Source organism: Arachis ipaensis, chromosome B3 (assembly GCF_059453495.1).
Source record: "Arachis ipaensis isolate K30076 ecotype BB chromosome B3, ASM5945349v1, whole genome shotgun sequence".
Lineage (NCBI taxonomy): Eukaryota > Viridiplantae > Streptophyta > Magnoliopsida > Fabales > Fabaceae > Arachis > Arachis ipaensis.
Window position 1 is genome coordinate 52,569,791 of NC_142438.1, and position 16,473 is coordinate 52,586,263.

Sequence of the window (16,473 nt, forward strand, 5' to 3'; positions counted from 1 at the left end):
TTTACAAACTCCACCTGTGTAAGTTGAAATATTTATGTTGGGCTTTCAGATTTAGGTAATAATTTTTGTTTCAAAATTTGTGTTTAAATGTCATTAGCACTACACCTGATCCTCAACTACAAATCATTGAGGTTCGAGAAGAAACTCATTCTCAACCTTTGGATATGTGAGTTTTTCAATATGCAGATTTCAGTTTCTCGTTACCTATTCTAATCATTTAACATTAACTTCTTCCTTGTTTACATTCCTTAGATTTTCTATTGCGGTGTCTCTTCCGAGTTCTCTTAAGGAAGAGCTAATAAAAGATCCTTTGCCTATGTCCCTTCCGAAAGTCAAGCACAAGAAGCTTCTATTAATGAGTAAGTTGCACATAAAATTCTTTTTATTAGTTTTAATGTTATAGGATAATAATTTATAGATATTATTGAACTCTTTTCTGTTTAATGCAGCAGCCCTCCGAAACCGCAACAGCAACCCTGCGAAGAAGCACCGGCGGAGCAATCGGAATAAGAAGTACCAGTTGATGTGTAAGTTTTTGGTTCATTACATGCTTTACTTGTGGATCATTTGAATCCAGAAATCAATTCCATGTGTTCTTATATTGGACTCTCTTTTGTTTGTTACAGCTGCCCTCTGGAACCCGAAAAGTAGACCGACGAGGAATTTTCTCCGACGAAGACGGAGCCAGAACCTCCGTTGAATGTGTAAGTTTTAATTAATATTATTTTTTATTAACTTTCGTGTTATATGATATTACTTTTTCATTGTTCCTTTAAGTTGTAATTAAAATTCTTTTACTTAGTTTTAATGGTAGAAGATAATAATTGAACTCTTTTTCTTATTCTGGATCGTTATTGAACTCTTTTTTGTTTAATGCAGCAGCCCTTCAGAAGAACAACAGCAACCATGCCAAGAAGCTTTGGTGGCAGGGCCATTCGAAGAAGAAGCACAGCCTGATTTATAAGTTTTATGCTTGTTCAAATCTGGATAATTTCGTTTCATTACATGGTTTAGTTGTGGTTCAATTGAATCGAGAAATCAATTACACTCTTCCGTTTGTTATAGTTGCGCTCCAGAACTCAAAAAGTAGGCCGGTGAGGGATCTTTCCCGAGGAAGGCAGAGCTAAAACCTTCGTTGAATGTGTAAGTTTTAATTAATATAATTTTTTATTAGCTTTCGTGTTATATGATATTACTTTTTCATTATTACTTAAAACTTTTCTCTGTCGTCTTGCAGTGCTGCTCGTCCTTCTTTATGGGAACATGATACACCTTCTTTCAACCTTGGGATAAGTCCCCCAGCATCTCAACCAACTTCCCCTACCTTTCAGCCGATGGTGACACAGCTTGAAATCCTGTCAGAGGCGGTGATAGAAAACTCCGGAGAAAGAGAAAAAAATCACGGAGGAGTTGAAGGAAAAGTGTTATCATTGGATGACACATGTGAAGGAAACCAAAGATAGCACCAATGAATATGACGCCATATTCGTCTTTAATCATGAAGCGCATTTGGAGGGGCTTAGACATCATTTCTTGTCTCTAAAGCCTGGAGAAGATGTAGATAACATGTAAGAACCGAGCTTAATTAATTGTTTAATTAAGTAATTAATATTTTCCAAAATAGGTTCCGAAAGGTTGGAGTGAGAATTTGAGGATTTAAATATAATTTTTGGACTCAATAGGTTTTTCTGAGTCAGAAAATGTGTTTTCTGCGAAAAAATGTGAAAACCGCGAATCGGCAGTTGAACCGGTTGAACTGGTTTAAGTCAGCCCGGTGTTGCGCAAGAAAAAGTGAAAAGAGTCAAAAACCTTAGAAAAATATTAGAAATGGAAAATTGGGCGATAATTTTAAAGGTTTGGTCCGAAGTTTGGCCAAACAGGCTAAAAACGCTAACGGGTTGGACTGGACCCAAGTTAGGCCCAAGCCAATCATATAAAAGGGTTCATTAAGTGAATTCATCATCCACAACACACTTACTAACACACCCATTCAGCTGAGAAAGAGAAGAGGGAGAAGAGAAAAGAAACACTATTCACACAACTCTTCTTTTCGCGATATCTCGAGCTACGGTGCCTGATTTGCGTGCCGTCAGTGGCTACGCAAAGCTCTCGTCGAACCCATCATTTCTATCTAAGCATTGTGGTAAGTTTCTCGAGTTTCCCTGCCCAGTTTTCGTGCTCTTGTGTATTTAGAGTTTTAGTGTTTAGTTTTGAGTGAAATCTTGTGTCTTGGGTGTTTAGGTACATTCTAGCACTTGATTGCTTGTGATTTTGGCTACCAAAACCGTTGGGTAAGGTAAGAGCTCTTGAAATCCTTGTGAGATTATGTTTATTTTGAGTCCTAGGTTGATTTGTGATGGTTTATGTATATATAGCTTGAATATTGTGAGTTTGGAGCTTGTTGGTGCTTGTTGGAGTTACATTGGAAGCTTGGATTGTGTTGGAAAGCTTGTTGGTGATTATTGTGTGCTCATTTTGGGTTTTGGTGCATATAGGGAATCGGCCAACGTATGGTTTCAGTTTTCTCTATGTAGTATATAATATTCATGGACACTTAGGCTAGTGAACTATAGGATAGGTTTGGATTTAAATGGTTGTTGAGTTGTTGAATGATGATATATGATGATTTATGATGAATTAATGATTGTTGAGTTTGATTATGATGATTGATAATGATATGATGAGGATGAATGATTTGTGAAGTTGAAAAGTGGATTATGTTGATATATGTGATATTGATGTTGATGATTTGGTAATGTAGTTAGAAAGATGTCAATGAGGATTGATTATAACGTGATATATTGATGTTGAGGTTGAGGATGATGAAAGGTGAAGGAAAATGTGGTAAGATTCGTGTAATATGACATAAAGGGTTAATTTTGATAAGAAATGGAGTTTGGAATAGTTTGGTATAGTTTTGGTTGTGTTTTACAAGAAATTGTGGAAATTGTGAATTTTGGTAAAAAGGAAATTTTTGTAAACTTTGTCTGATCATAACTTTTGCCTCAGTTTTCAAAATTGATTGAAAGTTGTTTAGAATTAAAGTTTATTAAAAACTCTTTGAATCGATATAAAGTTTGTAAAATTTGGAATTTTGAAGAAGTTATGATCATTCAAAGATTGGTGTAAAAATCTGAAATTCTGCAAAGTTGCAGAGTTTTATGATATCTGGTATGTCGGCATGCACAGCCTTGTGCGCACGCACAACTCTACAAAAATTTTAACCTGTGCGCACGCACAGATCTGTGCGTACGCACACACAGAGGCAGGTAGTCTGTTCACAGCGTTAGCACAGCTTGTGCGCGCACATACCCAATGAGGAGTTGCAACTTGTGCGTACGCACAGCACTGTGTGCACGCACACGTTGGGAAGGCCAGTCTATTGAGGGTGCTAGCACAGGTTGTACGAGCGAACAGACATTATGAATTTTGGTACCTGTGCGTACGCACACCTCTATGCGTACGCACACTTTTAAAAACTTCTCCTGGGCGTGCGCGCGCATACCCCTGTGCGTACGCACACGTCTTGTTTCTCAATTTTAAACTTTATTTTCAACTATTTCACCTTCCCAACAAGATTCTAAGCTTCTATAACACCATTTTAATACTCTTGGGATTAATTTTGAGTATGAGAACATGGGAAATAACCTAAGAGTTTTAGTGGATGATTATTATGAAAAAATTAGAAAACGGAGGCTTAGGTTTCGAGTGTACTGAGGATGTGTTTGATGGTATGTGAAGAATGACTAGTATATGAAATGAGAACTGATGAACTATTGAGTTCAGAACTGAAATGTTGATTGGACAGTGGTTGAGATAAATCGAGGACTCGAATGTGCAATGATGATTCATTGATGTGTTGAAAATATTTTCTAAAAAACCACTGAACTACCGTTTTGAATTGAGATTATGAGACGCTATGCGCTCAGCAGGGACGGCGGTTGGATCCCGCCTGTTGAGGTAGCGGCAGCGGCGTAAAGACAGTGGTTAAATCCTCTTGCGTTGAAATTTGAGGTCTGAGGCAAGAGTATCCCACTCGCATCCCTTCGATCAATAGAGCGTGCAGGTGCAAAACCCTGGACAGTGATCCGAGCACTATATCTCGAAGGTTCCCATTGATGATTCCGAAGGGCAACATCTCCATGGAGATGTGTCGGGTTGGCAGTTGAACCGAAAATGTGATATCACAGCCAGTAGGACAGGCATTCATCATGTGCATTTTCTATCTGTTTGTCTGCTTTGCCGACTTGAAATTGTATGCCTAATTGAATAACATGCCTACTTGCTTACTTGAACTACTTGTATTATATGCTTCTATTTGTAAATTACTTGCATTGTATATAATTGTGACTTCTATTGGGATTGAGGAGGTTTGGAAGGCGGTGGCGATGGGATCGCATGGAGGATAGGTTGGAGGAGGTTGTGGGACAGCGGTGTTTGGTTAGAATAGAAATCCCCTAAGACAGAGTACCCTATTTATTTATGATAAGAGATATATATATGCTTTATGGTTTTAGTATGTCTTAAGATGAGATTTTGTGATGGATATGGAGCTTAGGATTGTCTTTGGCGTCCAGGGGTCTTATATCCTACATCACTGGGCACTGTTACCATACTGAGAACTTCTGGTTCTCATACCATATTTCTGTTGTATTTTTCAGATGCCGGTCGTAACCCACCTCGGTGAGTTGCTTGGATGGTGACAGAAGCGGAGGATCATGATACCTTTTGGAGTTTTTGTTTATTTTGTTTATACATCTCTCACTTTTGTATTTTGTTTGCCTAGAGGCTTGTATTTGAGAGAACAAAACTTGTATAAGTTGTTTTTACTGTCTGGTTTCACGTATGGTCTGTATATGGCTAGCCGGCTTTAACTCCGCGAGCCATGGCTAGATTCTTATGATATTATACTATGATATTTTGTTATATTGTATTTATTTCTTGTGCTTTAAATTAGTAGCTTCGCTAGTACGTTTTGCGCTTTTTTAAATCCTATTTTTGAGCTATATTCTTCATCAGGCTTCTATATTTTATATTAATCCTTTCTATATATTATATGTATGAACTTAGAACTGTCGCAACCTTTGATTAACTTTGGCTTTATGACGCGAGGTAAAGCTTAGGCTAATTAGGGTGTTACATTTAGTGATATCAGAGCGGTTCATCCTCGTGAGCTTGAGGGATGGACTGATTGTGCTTCATTGCATACTTTGTGTGTCTTTTCTTTGATGCTATTAGGTTATCTACTTGATATATGCATAGCATGCTTGTTTGTGGGTGCCTGTTTGGGATAATTGAAGTACTAGGCTTTTGATATTGAGACTGATCACCTTGATATCGATTGTTTGGTGTAGACAGGAACCCTAATGGCCACTCACGGACGAGGCCGAGCACATTCACGATAAAGTAGGAATGAGCAACCGGCTGACAACCATGCCGAATTCATTGCGGTGATGGCTAACTTAGTGAATACCATGGAGGCTAATGCTACTGCGACTCTGCAAGTGGTGCAGAGATTGGGCCAACCGGCCGGGAACGGAAACGGGAATAGCGAAGGGAATGCTCATGATAATGCTGAGGGAAACTGTGATAAAATGGGTGGTGTTCCGATGACCTTGGCGACGTTCCTCAAGGTTCATCTGCCAATTTTCCGAGGATCAACTAATCCTACTGAAGTGGACAACTGGTTTCAGGCCATGGAGCGTGCTTTACAGGCACAGCACGTTCCGAACAATCAATATGTTGAATTTGCTGCTTATCAGCTGGCAGGAGAGGCCCAGCACTGGTGGCAAGCAGAGTGCCGCATGTTACAGCTTCAGAACGCCGACGTTCCGTGGGACATATTTCAGATGGCCTTTTATAAGAAATACTTCCCTGAGTCTGCAAGGGAAGCAAAGGAGATGGAACTGATGCAGCTGAAGCAAGGTTCCCTATCTGTGGCGGACTATACAAGCAAGTTTGAGGAGTTTTATAGGTTTTCTAGGGTATGGCAGGGTGCTCCAGAGACTTATGAGAGCTGGAAGTGTATTAAATACCAAAGGGGCTTGAAGGACAACATAATGACTGCTGTGGCTCCTATGGAGATTCGTACCTTCTCGGACTTAGTGAACAAAGCAAGGGTGGTTGAGGAGTATGCCAAGACGGTACCTTCGTCCAAGGACACTCATGGAGGGAACACTAGCAAGGGATGTGGCAAGTATTTTCATCCGAGGGGTCAAAGCTTCAAGAGAGGAGGATATGCACCTCAAGGTAAAGGAGGCTTCAGAAAGAACACTCATGATCAATTTCAGCGTGGTAAAGTGGTATGCGAAATTGCTACTCAGGTTGTGAATTATTGTTCGAAATTGATTCCCTGGCAATGGCACCAAAAACGGATGCACAGAACCATGGTCTAAACATATCTTCACAACTTCGCATAACTAACCAGCAAGTGCAGTGGGTCGTCCAAGTAATACCTTACGTGAGTAAGGGTCGAATCCCACGGAGATTGTCGGTATGAAGCAAGCTATGGTCACCTTGTAAATCTCAGTCAGGCGGATATCAAATGGTTATGAAGTTTTCGAAAATAATATAATAAAATAGGGATAGAAATACTTATGTAATTCATTGGTGAGAATTTCAGATAAGCGAATGGAGATGCTTTCGTTACTCTGAACCTCTGCTTTCCTGCTATCTTCATCCAATCAGTCTTACTCCTTTCCATGGCTGGCTTTATGTGATACATCACCACTGTCAATGGCTACTTTTGGTCATCTCTCGGGAAAATGATCCAATGCCCTGTCACGGCACGGCTAATCGTCTGGAGGCATCACCCTTGTCAATGGCTTCATCTTATCCTCTCAGTGAAAATGGTCAACGCACCCTGTCACGGCACTGCTATTCATCTGTCAGTTCTCGATCATGCTGGAATAGGATTTACTATCCTTTTGCGTCTGTCACTAACGCCCCGCAATCGCGAGTTTGGAGCTCGTCACAGTCATTCATTCATTGAATCCTACTCGAAATACCACAGACAAGGTTTAGACTTTCCGAATTCTCTTGAATGCCGCCATCATTCTAGCTTACACCACGAAGATTCTGGTTAGGAGATCTAAGAGATACTCATTCAGTCAAAGGTAGAACGGAAGTGGTTGTTAGGCACGCGTTCATAGGGAATGATGATGATTGTCACGTTCATCACATTCAGAGTGAAGTACGAATGAATATCATAGAAGCGAAACAAAATGAATTGAATAGAAAACAGTAGTACTTTGCATTAATCTCTGAGGAACAGCAGAGCTCCACACCTTAATCTATGGAGTGTAGAAACTCTACCATTAAAAATACATAAGTGAAGGTCCAGGCATGGCCGAGAGGCCAACCCTCAAACGTGATCTAAGATAGCATACAACTGATCAAAGATGTCTAATACAATAGTAAAAGGTCCTATTTATAATAAACTAGCTACTAGGGTTTATAGAAGTAAGTAATTGATGCATAAATCCACTTCCGGGTGTGATTTTTCTTCTGCTGTTTTTGATTCCGTTTTCAATTTTTATATTTATTTTGTGACTCCTCATGATCATGAACCTATAAAGACATATAACTAAGAAAAATATAGTTAGATAAATAAAAATTGGGTTGCCTCCCAACAAGCGCTTTTTTAATGTCAATAGCTTGACAGTGGGCTCTCATGGAGCCTCACAGATGTTCAAAGCATTGTTGAGACTCTCCAACACCAAACTTAGAGTTTGGATATGGGAGTTCAACACCAAACTTAGAGTTTGGTTATGACCTCCCAACACCAAACTTAGAGTTTGACTGTGGGAGCTTGGGTTGACTCTGCTTTGAGAGAAGCTTTTCATGCTTCCTCTCCATGGTTGCAGAGGGAGATCCTTGAGTTTTAAACACAAGGGAGTCTTCATTCCATTGAAGGACTAGTTCACCTCTGTCAACATCAATCACAGCTCTTGCTGTGGCCAGGAAAGGTCTTCCTAGGATGATGGATTCATCCTCTTCTTTTCCAGTATCCAGGACTAGGAAATCAGCAGGGATGTAAAGGCCTTCAACCTTTACTAACACGTCCTCTACTTATCCATATGCCTGTTTTCTTGAATTGTCTACCATCTCCAATGAGATTTTAGCAGCTTGCACCCCATAGATTCCCAGTTTCTCTATTACCGAGAGGGGCATGAGGTTTATCCCTGAACCAAGGTCACACAGAGCCTTAAAGATCATGGTGCCTATAGTACAAGGTATTATGAACTTTCCAGGATCCTGTCTCTTCTGAGGCAATGTCAGTTGATCCAGATCACTTAGTTCATTGATGAACAAGGGAGGTTCAATTTCCCAAGTATCAATGCCAAATAATTTGGTATTCAGTTTCATGATTGCACCAAGAAACTTGGCAGTTTGCTCTTCTGTAACATCCTCATTCTCTTCAGAAGAGGAATATTCATCAGAGCTCATGAAGGGCATAAGGAGGTTCAATGGAATCTCTATGGTCTCTAGATGAGCCTCAGAGTCCTTTGGTTCCTCAGAGGGAAGCTCCTTATTGGTCACTGGACGTCCCAGGAGGTCTTCCTCCTTGGGATTCACGTCCTCCTCTCCCTCATTGGGTTCGGCCATGATGCTTATGTCAATGGCCTTGCACTCTCCTTTTGGATTCTCTTCTGTATTGCTTGGGAGAGTACTGGGAGGGATTTCAGTGATCCTTTTACTCAGCTGGCCCACTTGTGCTTCCAAATTTCTAATGGAAGACCTTGTTTCATTCATGAAACTCACAGTGGCCTTAGACAGATCAGAGACTAAGTTTGCTAAATTAGAAGTATTTTGTTCAGAGTTCTCTGTCTGTTGCTGAGTGGATGATGGAAAAGGTTTATTATTGTTAAACCTGTTTCTTCCACCATTATTAAAGCCTTGTTGAGGCTTTTGATCCTTCCATGAGAAATTTGGATGATTTCTCCATGATGAGTTATAGGTGTTTCTATAAGGTTCACCTAAGTAATTCACCCCTGCTATTGCAGGGTTCTCAGGATCATAAGCTTCTTCTTCATAAGAAGCCTCTTGAGTACTGTTGGATGCAGCTTGCATTCCATTCAGACTCTGAGAAATCATATTGACTTGCTGAGTCAATATTTTATTCTGAGCCAATATGGCATTCAGAGTATCAACTTCAAGAACTCCCTTCTTCATAGGCGTCCCATTACTCACAGGATTCCTCTCAGAAGTGTACATGAACTGGTTATTAGCAACCATGTCAATGAGTTCTTGAGCTTCTGCAGGCGTTTTCTTTAGGTGAATGGATCCACCTGCAGAAGTGTCCAGTGACATCTTTGATAGCTCAGATAAACCATCATAGAATATATCCAGGATGATCCATTCTGAGAGCATGTCAGAAGGACACTTTTTGGTCAGTCCTTTGTATCTCTCCCAAGCTTCATAGAGGGATTCACCTTCTTTCTGTCTGAAGGTTTGAACATCCACTCTAAGCTTGCTCAGCTTTTGAGGAGGAAAGAACTTGGCTAGGAAAGCCTTGACTAGCTTATCCCAAGAGTTCAGGCTATCCTTAGGTTGAGAGTCCAACCATACTCTAGCTCTGTCTCTTACAGCAAAAGGGAAAAGCATGAGCCTGTAGACTTCAGGATCTACTTCATTAGTCTTAACAGTATCACATATCTGCAAGAATTCAGTTAAGAACTGAAAAGGATCTTCAGATGGAAGTCCATGAAACTTGCAGTTCTGCTGCATCAGAGAAACTAATTGAGGTTTCAGCTCAAAATTGTTTGTTCCAATGGCAGGAATGGAGATGCTTCTTCCATGTAAATTGGAATTAGGTGCAGTAAAGTCACCAAGCATTCTCCTTACATTATTATTATTTTCAGCTGCCATCTTCTTTTCCTGTTTGATAATTTCTGACAGGTGCTTGCTGGTTTGTTGTAATCCAGCTTCTCTTAGTTTCCTCTTCAGAGTCCTTTCAGGTTCTGGATCTGCTTCAACAAGAATATTCTTATCCTTGCTCCTGCTCATATGACAAAGAAGAGGGTACAGAAAAATAATAATAATAGAGATCTTTTTTTTTTTTTTGTGAGTGAGGGTGAGATGTTAGTAGATGAATAAACAAATAGAAGGAGATGAGAGAGAAGAGAATTTTCGAAAATTATTTTTGAAAAAAAAGAGTTAGTGATTTTCGAAAATAGTTTTTGAAAAAGGTTAGTAATTTTCGAAAATAAAAATCAAAAATTAAAATAATTAGTTAATTAAAAAGAGATTTTGAAAAAGGGGGAAGATATTTTCGAAAATGAGAGAGAGAGAGTTAGTTAGGTGGTTTTGAAAAAGATAAGAAACAAACAAAAAGTTAGTTAGTTAGTTGAAACAAATTTTAAAAAGATAAGAAGTTAGGAAGTTAGAGAAGATATTTTGAAATCATATTTTGAAAAAGATAAGATAAGAAGATATTTTTGAAAAGATATGATAGAAATTAGTTTTGAAAAAGATTTGATTTTTAAAATCACAATTAATGACTTGATTCACAAGAAATCACAAGATATGATTCTAAAACTTAAAGTTTGAATCTTTCTTAACAAGTAAGTAACAAACTTGAAATTTTTGAATCAAAACATTAATTGATGATGTTATTTTCGAAAATCATGTGAAAAAAATAAGAAAAAGATTTTTGAAAAATATTTTTGAAGTTTTCGAAAATAACTAAGAAATTTGAAAAAGATTTGATTTTTGAAAAAGATTTTGAATAGGATAAGATTTTGAAATTGAAAATTTGATTTGACTCATAAGAAACAACTTGATTTTAAAAATTTTTGAAAGAGTCAATCCAAATTTTCGAATTTGAGGAGAGAAAAAGGGAAAAATATTTTTTTGATTTTTTGAATTTTTATGATGAGAGAGAAAAACAAGAAAAATGATGCAATGCATGAAAGTTATAGATCAAAACAATGAATGCATGCAAGAATGCTATGAATGTCAAGATGAACACCAAGAACACTATGAATGTCAAGATGAACATCAAGAACACATTTTTGAAAAAAATTTTAATGCATAGAAAACATGCAAGACACCAAACTTAGAATTCTTTAATGATTAGACACTAAGAATTCAAGAATGCATATGAAAAACAAGAAAAGACACAAAACATGCAAATGCAAAGATCAAACAAGAAGACTTACCAAGAACAACTTGAAGATCATGAAGAACACTATGAATGCATGAGAATTTTCGAAAAATGCAAGATGCACATGCAATTGACACCAAACTTATAACATGACACAAAACTCAAACAAGAAACAGAAAAATATTTTTGATTTTTATGATTTTCTAACTTTTTTGGATTTTTAGAAAATTAATTGAAAAAGGAAAATAAGGATTCCAAAATTTTTAATATGAATTCCAGGAATCTTGCATTCTTAGTCTAAAGCTTCAGTCCAGGAATTAGACATGGCTCACTAGCCAGCCAAGCTTTCAAAGAAAGCTCCAGTCCAAAACACTAGACATGGCCAATGGCCAGCCAAGCTTCAGCAGGTGAATTAGGAACAGCAGCAGGTGGATTAGCAACAACCAGCTTGCTCTTGATAACAAATTGCTGCCTCAGTCCAAATAAATTTAAACATGGCTTTACAGCCAGCCAGGCTTTACATGCTTCATGAAACACTAGAATTCATTCTTAAAAATTCTGAATAAATTTTTTTTCGAAAACACAAGAAAAATTTTTGAAATTTTTTTGAAAAATTTTTGAAAAGAAAACGAAAAGAAAGTTACCCGATCTGAGCAACAAGATGAACCGTCAGTTGTCCAAACTCGAATAATCCCCGGCAACGGCGCCAAAAACTTGGTATGCGAAATTGCTACTCAGGTTGTGAATTGTTGTTCGAAATTGATTCCCTGGCAATGGCACCAAAAACGGATGCACAGAACCATGGTCTAAACATATCTTCACAACTTCGCATAACTAACCAGCAAGTGCACTGGGTCATCCAAGTAATACCTTACGTGAGTAAGGGTCGAATCCCACGGAGATTGTCGGTATGAAGCAAGCTATGGTCACCTTGTAAATCTCAGTCAGGCGGATATCAAATGGTTATGAAGTTTTCAAAAATAATATAATAAAATAGGGATAGAAATACTTATGTAATTCATTGGTGAGAATTTCAGATAAGCGAATGGAGATGCTTTCGTTCCTCTGAACCTCTGCTTTCCTGCTATCTTCATCCAATCAGTCTTACTCCTTTCCATGGCTGGCTTTATGTGATACATCACCACTGTCAATGGCTACTTTTGGTCATCTCTCGGGAAAATGATCCAATGCCCTCTCACGGCACGGCTAATCGTCTGGAGGCATCACCTTTGTCAATGGCTTCATCTTATCCTCTCAGTGAAAATGGTCAACGCACCCTGTCACGGCACAGCTATTCATCTGTCGGTTCTCGATCATCCTGGAATAGGATTTACTATCCTTTTGCGTCTGTCACTAACGCCCCGCAATCGTGAGTTTGGAGATCGTCACAGTCATTCATTCATTGAATCCTACTCGGAATACCACAGACAAGGTTTAGACTTTCCGGATTCTCTTGAATGCCGCCATCATTCTAGCTTACGCCACGAAGATTCTGATTAAGAGATCTAAGAGATACTCATTCAGTCGAAGGTAGAACGGAAGTGGTTGTCAGGCACGCGTTCATAGGGAATGATGATGATTGTCACGTTCATCATATTCAGATTGAAGTACGAATGAATATCTTAGAAGCGAAACAAGATGAATTGAATAGAAAACAGTAGTACTTTGCATTAATCTTTGAGGAACAGCAGAGCTCCACACCTTAATCTATGGAGTGTAGAAACTCTACCGTTGAAAATACATAAGTGATAGTCCAGGCATGGCCGAGAGGCCAGCCCTCAAACGTGATCTAAGATAGCATACAACTGATCAAAGATACCTCTTACAATAGTAAAAGGTCCTATTTATAATAAACTAGCTACTAGGGTTTACAAAAGTAAGTAATTGATGCATAAATCCACTTCTGGGGCCCACTTGGTGTGTGCTTGGGCTGAGCTTGAGTGTTGCATGTGTAGAGGTCCTTCTTGGAGTTGAACGCCAGCTTTTGTGCCAGTTTGGGCGTTCAACTCTGGTTTTGGCTCCTTTTCTGGCGCTGGACGCCAGATTTGGGCAGAAAGCTGGTGTTAAACGCCAGTTTACGTCATCTATTCTTGGCCAAAGTATGGACTATTATATATTGCTGGAAAGCCCTGGATGTCTACTTTCCAACGAAATTAGAAGCGCGCCATTTCGAGTTATGTAGCTCCAGAAAATCCACTTTGAGTGCAGGGAGGTCAGAATCCAATAGCATCAGCAGTCCTTCTTCAACCTCTGAATCTGATTTCTGCTCAAGTCCCTCAATTTCAGCCAGAAAATACCTGAAATCACAGAAAAACACAGAAACTCATAGTAAAGTCCAGAAATGTGAATTTAACATAAAAACTAATGAAAACATCCCTAAAAGTAACTAGATCCTACTATAAACATACTAAAAACAATGCCAAAAAGCGTATAAATTATCCGCTCATCATAAAGGGAGAGGAAGTTAGAGTAAGATTTCTCCGGATTTAGCTTGTGATCGTTTTGGACATTTTCATCCATATGACTCTTGCAAGATTGGTTTAGGTGGTTGTTTCAACTATGGATTGCCTGGTCATATCGCGAGGGATTGCACTCGTGGGAAGAAACCGAATACGGGTCAGGGTCAGCACTAGGGGCGAGTCTTTGCTATAAACGCCAAGGATACTTCCAAGGCGGATCCGTTGATGAGAGGTATTTGTTTATTTGGTGATAAGAATTTAATTGCATTATACGATACTGGAGCATCACATTCGTTTATTTTGTTTGCTAAGGTTGAGGAACTAGGATTGAAAGTGTCAGAGTTAGCATTTGATCTGCATGTACATACTCCGCATCAGACGGTTATGACTAGGTCAGAGTGTAGGCAAGTAGGTTTCAAGCTTGAGGGTAGAGACTTTGTGCATGACTTGATCTGTTTGCCAATGATTAGATTGGAGATGATTTTTGGGTTTGATTAGTTCTCGAAGAATCGGGTTTTGTTGGATTTCTTTGAGCGGTCAATTCGATTTATGCCGGAAGGAGAAAATGGAGTGGTGGTAGCTGCGGGGTATTACCTGAACTCTGTAATGGTGCACTGTAGTGGGGAGGAGTGTCAGAGTTATATCCTGTTGGCTGCTAATGCGTTGGGTGATGCGTAGAACTTGGATCAGATTCCAGTAGTTAGAGATTTTTCAGAGGTATTCCTGGAAGATATCCCTGAATTCCCACCTCAAAGGGAGATCGAGTTTGCGATTGAATTGGTGCCGAGAGCCGGACCAGTATCGATTGCGCCGTATAGAATGGCTCCGATAGAGCTGGCAGAATTAATGACTCAGTTGGAAGAGCTTCTGAACAAGAGGTTCATTCGACCGAGTGTATATCCGTGGGGAATGCCAGTTTTATTGGTGAAGAAGAAGGATGGAGAAATGTGTTTGTGTGTGGATTACCGACAGTTGAACAAAGTGACGGTGAAGAATAAGTACCCGCTACCAAGGATAGATGACTTGATGGATCAACTGCAAGGAACCGGAGTGTTTTCTAAGATTGATTTGAGATCCGGTTACCATTAGATAAGGGTAAAGGAGGATGATATCCCTAAGACTGCGTTTAGGACGTGCTATGGACACTACGAGTTTGCGGTGATGTCCTTTGGGTTAACGAATGCTCCTGCTATTTTCATGGATTACATGAACAGAGTCTTTCGTCCCATTTTGGACAAATTCGTGGTGGTTTTCATAGACGATATCTTAGTTTATTCTAAGACGGTGAAGGAGCAGGAGGAACACTTGAGGATTGTGTTGCAAATCTTGAAGGAGCGGAAGTTGTATGCTTAGTTGTCGAAATGTGAGTTCTGGAAGAAGGAAGTCAAGTTCTTAGGCCATGTGGTGAGCAAAGGAGGTATAGTCGTGGATCCTTCTAAGGTTGAAGCGGTGATGGAATGGGAAAGACCAACGACGGTGACGGAGGTCAGAAGTTTCTTGGGTTTAGCCGGATACTACCGGAGATTCATTGAAGGGTTTTCCCGGATTGCATTACCAATGAAAAAGTTGACAAGGAAGGAGGTGCCTTTTGTGTGGACGTCAGAGTGTGAAGAGAGTTTTTAGACTTTGAAGCAGAAGTTAACTTCAGCACCTGTTTTAATTTTTCCGGAACCGCATGAACCGTTCAAAGTGTACTGTGATGCTTCCTTGAAGGGTTTGGGTTGCGTGTTGAGGCAACACCGAAATGTGGTGGCTTACGCATCGCGTCAACTGAGACTGCATGAGGTAAATTACCTAACTCATGATTTGGAATTAGCGACGATTGTGTTTGCATTGAAGATTTGGAGACACCACTTATATGGAGTGAGGTTTAGCGTCTTTTCTGATCATAAGAGTCTCAAGTACATCTTTGATCAGAAAGAGCTTAATTTGCGTCAGAGGAGATGGATGGAGTTGCTTAAGGACTATGATTTTGAACTGAGTTATCATGCTGGAAAGGCAAATGTGGTAGCAGACGCATTGAGTTGGAAATCTTTAACTATAGCTTGGATGAGAATCAAGGAAGAAGAGCTAGTGGATACGTTCGTGGATCTTAAGCTAGATATTGGTAAAGTTGCCGGAAGAGTTTGTTTGAATCAGTTACAGATCTCAAGCACGTTTAAGACGGAGATTCAAAGGCTCAGCAAGATGAGCAAAAGCTTCAATAGTTATTTCAACCAGTTGGTGAGAAGAGGCTTGGAGAATTCACAAAGGATGGTAAAGGATTGTGGAGATATAAGGGGAGGATTTGTGTACCGGATGTCGGAAGTTTGAGGCAAGATTTGTTGTCGGAAGCTCACAACAATGGGTTTTCTATTCATCCCGGAAGTACGAAGATGTATTATGACTTAAAGAAGATGTTCTGGTGGCCTGAGATGAAAGGTGATGTAGCTACAGTGGTATCCAAGTGCCTGACATGTCAGAAGGTAAAGATAGAGCATCAGAAACCGTCGAAAATGCTACAGCCACTTAAAATTCCTCAGTGGAAGTCGGAAGGAATCGCGATGGATTTTGTGACCGGTTTACCGAGGACTAGGTCGGGATTTGATGCGGTTTCGGTGATCGTGGATTGCTTAACCAAATCCGCTCATTTTCTTCCTATCCGAGTAAACTGTTCTATGGAGGAGTTGGCGAGATTGTATATTAAGGAGATCGTAAGGTTGCATGGAGTGCCATCGAGCATAGTGTCAGACCGTGATTCCCGATTCATATCAAGGTTTTAGGAAGCTTTCCAAAAAGCTTTCGGTACGAAGCTGTGTCTCAGTACGGCATATCATCCGCAAACTGATGGACAGTCGGAAAGGACTATTAATACATTGGAAGATATGCTGAGAGCATGTGTATTGGATCAACCCGTAAGTTGGGATT

The 16,473-nt window shown here is 39.6% G+C and overlaps 1 protein-coding gene and 1 non-coding gene across 2 annotated transcripts; both read left to right on the forward strand.

Annotated features, from left to right (window-relative positions):
- Positions 1–5,453: 5,453 nt before the first annotated feature.
- Positions 5,454–14,919, forward strand: LOC107633081 (uncharacterized). The gene is made up of 6 exons (XM_088507112.1): positions 5,454–5,891; positions 5,994–6,302; positions 13,879–13,974; positions 14,065–14,169; positions 14,245–14,553; positions 14,656–14,919. The coding sequence occupies exons 1-6, from the start codon at positions 5,454–5,456 to the stop codon at positions 14,917–14,919; spliced, it is 1,521 nt and encodes a 506-aa protein (XP_088363238.1).
- Positions 9,371–9,474, forward strand: LOC148570641 (small nucleolar RNA R71). Its single transcript, XR_015880464.1, has one exon. It is a non-coding gene; the product is annotated as a small nucleolar RNA R71 (small nucleolar RNA).
- Positions 14,920–16,473: the final 1,554 nt, after the last annotated feature.

Excerpts from the sequence above, each read along its gene's own strand:
- LOC107633081 (XM_088507112.1), top strand. The coding sequence starts at position 5,454 with ATGGCTAACTTAGTGAATACCATGGAGGCTAATGCTACTGCGACTCTG. Across the intron at positions 13,975-14,064 it reads CTAGGTCAGAGTGTAGGCAA|TTCTCGAAGAATCGGGTTTT; the intron begins GTAGGTTTCAAG and ends GGGTTTGATTAG. Across the intron at positions 14,554-14,655 it reads GACAGTTGAACAAAGTGACG|ATAAGGGTAAAGGAGGATGA; the intron begins GTGAAGAATAAG and ends GGTTACCATTAG.